Source organism: Lepidothrix coronata, unplaced genomic scaffold (genome assembly GCF_001604755.1).
Source record: "Lepidothrix coronata isolate B3197 unplaced genomic scaffold, Lepidothrix_coronata-1.0 Scaffold671, whole genome shotgun sequence".
NCBI lineage: Eukaryota > Metazoa > Chordata > Aves > Passeriformes > Pipridae > Lepidothrix > Lepidothrix coronata.
In genome coordinates, this window is record NW_016690851.1 from 1 (window position 1) to 5391 (window position 5391).

Genomic DNA, 5391 nt, shown 5'->3' on the forward strand with positions numbered 1-5391 from the left:
CACCTCCATCTCCAGTTTTGGGCCATTTTGGGACCATTAGAAGCCCCCAAACCTCCCAAATTCCCACCTTGAAGGCCTCCCAGTCACCTCCATCTCCAGTTTTGGGCCATTTTGGGACCATTAGAAGCCCCCAAACCTCCCAAATTCCCACCTTGAAGGCCTCCCAGTCACCTCCATCTCCAGTTTTGGGCCATTTTGGGACCATTTGAAGCCCCCAAACCCCCCCCTTTACCCCCCAAGCCCCCTCACCTTGAGCGGCTTGAGCGGCTCGGCGCCGTCGGCCTCGTCCGCCGCCCTCTTGCCGCGGCCCCTGCCCCGTCCCCGCGGCCTCTTGGCGCCGTCGGGGAAGCCGGGGGGCTCCAGGGGCCGGATCCGGGGGCGGCCGCGGGGCCGGGGGGGCCCCTCCCGCTTGGGCTTGGTGGGTTTGCGGCCGCGCTTCTTGGGGCCGGCGGCGGCGGCGGCGGCGGCGGCCGCGGGGTGCTGGTGGTGCTGGTGGTGGTGGTGGTGGGCGCCGGGGTGCGTCGGGGGCGGCGGGGGGCAGAAGTCGATGTCGCCCATGGGCGCCAGGGGGGCGCGGCGGCAGCTGGAGATGAGGTCGGGCAGCAGGTCGGGCAGGCGGCGCGAGTTGAGGCGGATGTCGGCGGGCACGTCGGCCTTGTCCTCGTCGTCCTGGAACTCGTACTCCTGCGCGTACGTCTTCTTGGGCGGCGGGAAGGGCTCGCGCCGCCGCAGCAGGTGGAAGGACGACGTCTTGAGCAGCTTCTTGGGCTTGGAGGAGCAGAACAGGGGGGTGCTGAGCGGTGGAGGTGGCGGGGGGGCCTTGGGGGGCTCGCCCGTGCTCTGGATGAGCCCCAGCGGCTCCGCGTTGACCGTGGACGGCAGCTCGTGCTTGGGGGGCTCCAGCCCCAGCGCCCCGGGCGGGGGGGCCTCGCCGGGGGGCCCGTCCTGGGGGCAGAACGCGGGGTAGCTCTGCCCCATGTCGTAGGCCGGCGGCTTCAGCCCCTCGGGCCGCCCCTCCAGCCCGCCCCGGTGGTGGGGGTGGTGGTGCGGGTGGGGGTGGTGGTGGGGCGGGGGGGGCCCCTCGTCGTCCTCGTCCTCGGCGGGCTTGGGGAAGTCCTCGGGGGGCGGCCCGAACATGTCCTCCATGCCGGGGAAGAAGCCCCGGTCCTCGTCCTGCAGCAGCGCGTCCGGGAAGCAGATGGAGGTGAGGGGCACGAAGCGCCCCTTGCCCCCCGCCGGGCTGCCCCCCTCCGAGAACTGGTCCTTGGCCTCGGGGGGCACGGCCGGGACCCCCCCCTCGGGGTCCAGCAGGTGCCCGGGGGGGCCCTGCACGCCCCCGCCCTGCCCCAGGTGCTGCTCCAGCCCCAGGGGGGGCTCCAGGAAGTCCTGGATCTCCTGCGGGGGGGGCAGCACCTCCATGGAGTCGGGGGGCAGCGGCGGCGGCCCCCCGGCCTGGGGGTCCAGCCCCTGCGAGCGCACCTGGTGCAGGTGAGCCTCCAGCAGCAGCTGCGGGGAGGGGGCGGCCGGGGGGGCGGCCGGGGGGGCGGCGGGGGGCGCGGGGGGCTGCGGGGGGGGCGGCGGCGGCGGCGGCGGCGGCGGGGGGGGCATCCGGCGCTGCTGCTCCAGCAGGTGAACGTCCAGGGGGGGCCGCGCCTTGGGCCGGGGGTGCAGCTGGCTCTGCGTGTGCGTCAGCACCGAGGGCAGCAGGGACCCCCCCAGCTCGGGCGGGGGGTCCAGCAGCAGGCTGTGGGGCTCCAGGGGGGGCCCCTCGCCCACCAGCCCCCCCCCCCGGCCGTGCTCGGGGGTCTTGGGCAGGTAGGAGTGCGGGGGGGGCGGCGGCGGGGGCTGCCCCAGCTCCTTCCCGCCGGGCAGGTGCTGCTGCTCGGGGGGCTTCTTCTGCAGCTCGTACGAGTCCAGCCCGCCCGGGGGGGGCTGGTGGCCGTAGTGCACCACCGAGGTGGCCGCCAGGCCCTCGCCCCCCCCGCCGCCGCCGCCCGCCCCCCCGGCGGACCCCCGGAACTCCTTCCCCCGCTGCTGCTGCTCGGGCTTCTTCTTCTCCTTGAGCAGCGCCAGCTCCAGCGGCGCCTCCAGGTTGGAGTTGGGGCGGATGACGCTCTGCAGCTGGTACCTCTCCTCCTTGCCCAGCGCCCCCCCGTACCCCCCCAGCGCCTTGGCGGCCCCCCCGCGCTCCTCGCAGCCCCCCAGCCCCTCGCGGGGCGGGCTGGGCGCCTGCAGGAGGTGCTGGATGAGGAAATCCTCGTCCTCGCTGCGCTCGGCCGCCAGCAGCTGCTCCGCGTCCCCCTTCGCCCCCTTCCCGAAACCGCCCGGCGGCGCCCCGGGCTGGGGAGGGGGCGGCGGCCGCTCCAGGCCCCCTCCCGGGGCCCCCCCGTAGGCCTGGGGGGCCATGAAGGAGGGGGACAGCACCGAGCCCAGGTACTTCTGGGACTGCCCCGGGGACGCGCCGCTCTGGGGCCGCGCGGCCGGCGGCGACTGCAGCGGGCGGATGATGGGCGAGGGGCTGGAGCCCCCCAGGCCGGCGTAGGGCAGGGGGGGCCCGGGGGGCATGGCGGGCGAGTGGCCGGTGCTGTAGGTGAGCGAGGGGCTGGCGGTGGGCAGCCCCTGCGAGGGGGCGGGCGGGCCGTAGCCCCCGGCCTGGCCGCCCTCGGGCTGGACCGCGTAGGGCAGCGCCTGGAGCTGCTCGGGCGAGTAGGTGCCCCCCGCGCTGACGCAGGGCTGCAGCCCCCCCTGCGCCGCCCCCTGCCCCCCGCCCTGGTAAGCGGCGGCTTTGCCCCCCAGCTCCCCGCCCTGCCCGCCCGCGAACCCCCCCGCGGGCTGCGCCCCCCCGCCCAGGCTCGGGGGGGCCCCCGGGGGGCCGCTGTAGCCCGGGGCCCCCCCCATGGCCAGCAGGCTCTGGGGGGGCTGCCCGGGCGAGTAGGCGGGCGACTGGCTGGCGATGACGGAGCTGGGCTTGGGGGTGCCGGGGGTGTAGCCGCTCTGGCACTTGGGGGTGTTGGTGGAGCGGGGGGGCGGCTGCCGCGACGCCGAGTAGCTCTTGGACTTGGCCCCCCCCGCGCCGCCGCCGCCCCCCGGGGCCGCCGCCCCGCCGCCCCCCGCGCTGCCCCCCGAGTAGGCGGGCGACTGGATGATGGGCCGGTAGCCCGGCTCGGGCCGGGGGGCCGGCGGCGGCGGCGGCGGGGGGGGCGGCGGCGGCGCGGCCTTGGGGGGCTGCTGGGAGCCCTCGGAGCTGGCGGGCGACTGGTCGCCCAGGGGGCTGCAGGACAGGGGGGCGCGGTGGGGGGGCACCTGCTGGTAGGAGCCCCCGCAGCTCAGGTAGTGCTGCAGGCTGTGGGCCGGGGGCGCGGGGGGCAGCTGGGGCTGGGCCCCCCCGGGCCGCTGGTAGTGCTTGATGACGCTGTCCTGTCGCGATATGGCCCGGTCGCCGCCGCCCCCCCCCGCCGCGCCGCCCGCCGCTCCCGCTCCCCCAAAAACGGGCGCGTTGTAGAGCTGGGGGGGCTGCTCGGCGGGCAGCGGGGCCGACAGCAGGTTGAACTGGGACGAACTGGGCGCCGGGCGGTACGGGGGGGTCTGGGCGGGCAGCGCCGAGCCCAGCACGGCCGAGCCCAGGCGCTCGAAGCCCAGCGAGGAGGGCACGGCGGGCTGGGCCGGCTTGATGTGCAGCAGCGGGTCGTGCGGGGACAGCAGCCCGTTGGAGCCGGGGCTGAAGGCGGCCTCGGGGAGGCTCAGCGGGGACCCCACCGGGAAGCTGCGGCCCCCGAAGGACGCCGGGTGCTGGTAGGGGCCGAGCGCCGACGACGACGGGAAGGTCCCCGAGCCGGGAAGGGCCCCCGAGATGAAGAGCTCGGCCGGGGCCGGCGTGTGCATGGCTGGGGAGGGGGCACGGGGGTCACGGGGGGGAATTTGGGGGGTGGGGGACAGGGGGAGGGCCCGGGGGTGGGTGGGGACCCTCCTGGGGTGGGTAGAGACCTCTCTGAGGTAAGTGGGGACCCTCCTGGGGTGGGTGGGACCTTCCTGGGGTAAGTGGGGACCCTCCTGGGGTGGGTAGAGATCTCTCTGAGGTAAGTGGGGACCCTCCTGGGGTGGGTGGGGACCCTCCTGGGGTGAGTGGGGACCCTCCTGGGGTGGGTGGGGACCCTCCTGGGGTGAGTGGGGACCCTCCTGGGGTGGGTAAAGATCTCTCTGGGGTAAGTGGGGACCCTCCTGGGGTGGGTGGGGACCCTCCTGGGGTAAGTGGGGACCCTCCTGGGGTGGGTAAAGATCTCTCTGGGGTAAGTGGGGACCCTCCTGGGGTGGGTGGGGACCCTCCTGGGGTGAGTGGGGACCCTCCTGGGGTGGGTGGGGACCCTCCTGGGGTGAGTGGGGACCCTCCTGGGGTGGGTAGAGACCTCTCTGAGGTAAGTGGGGACCCTCCTGGGGTGAGTGGGGACCCTCCTGGGGTGGGTAGAGATCTCTCTGGGGTAAGTGGGGACCTTCCTGGGGTGAGTGGGGACCCTCCTGGGGTGAGTGGGACCCTCCTGGGGTGGGTAAAGATCTCCCTGAGGTAAGTGGGGACCCTCCTGGGGTGGGTGGGACCCTCCTGGGGTGAGTGGGGACCCTCCTGGGATAAGTGGGGACCCTCCTGGGGTGGGTGGGGACCCTCCTGGGGTGAATGGGGACCCTCCTGGGGTGGGTGAAGATCTCTCTGAGGTGAGTAGAGACTCCCTGGGGTGAGTGGGGACCCTCCTGGAGTGGGTGGGGACCCTCCTGGGGTAAGTGGGGACCCTCCTGGGGTAGGTGGGGACCCTCCTGGGCTGGGTGGGGACCCTCCTGGGGTAAGTGGGGACCCTCCTGGGGTGGGTGGGGACTCTCCTGGGGTAAGTGGGGACCCTCCTGGGGTAAGTGGGGACCCTCCTGGGGTGGGTGGGGACCCTCCTGGGGTGGGTGGGGACCCTCCTGGGGTAAGTGTGGACCCTCCTGGGGTAAGTGTGGACCCTCCTGGAGTGGGTAAAGATCTCTCTGGGGTAAGTGGGGACCCTTCTGGGGTGGGTAGAGATCTCTCTAGGGTAAGTGGGGACCCTCCTGAGGTGAGTGGGGACCCTCCTGGGGTGGGTACAGACTCCTCTGGGGTAAGTAGGGACCCCCTGGGGAAAGCAGGGAACCCCCTGGGATAACTGGGGACCCCCCCAGAGTAAGCAGAAGGTCCCTGAGGTACACGAGGACCCCCTTTGGGTAATTGGGCACCTCCCCCCTCCCACAAGTACAGGGGCCCTGGGGTAAGTGGGGACCCCCCAAGGGCAGAACAAACCCCCCAGTGCAGGATGAGACCCCCCCCAAGGGCAGAACAAGCCCCCCAAGGGCAGAACAAACCCCCCAAGGGCAGAACAAGCCCCCCAG

The 5391-nt window shown here is 74.2% G+C and overlaps 1 protein-coding gene across 1 annotated transcript in view; it reads right to left on the reverse strand.

The window, feature by feature from the left end:
- Window positions 1-6: 6 nt before the first annotated feature.
- Window positions 7-5391, reverse strand: part of PRR12 (proline rich 12) — a 6817-nt gene continuing 1432 nt past the window's right edge. Inside the window, exons 2-6 of the mRNA XM_017840017.1 lie at window positions 3217-3884; window positions 1585-3057; window positions 1086-1506; window positions 534-1028; window positions 7-458 (exon numbers count right to left, since the gene is read on the reverse strand). Of these exons, the coding sequence (XP_017695506.1) occupies window positions 229-458; window positions 534-1028; window positions 1086-1506; window positions 1585-3057; window positions 3217-3884 (3287 nt within the window). The 3' untranslated portion in view covers window positions 7-228. The remainder of the gene's footprint in view (window positions 459-533; window positions 1029-1085; window positions 1507-1584; window positions 3058-3216; window positions 3885-5391) is intronic.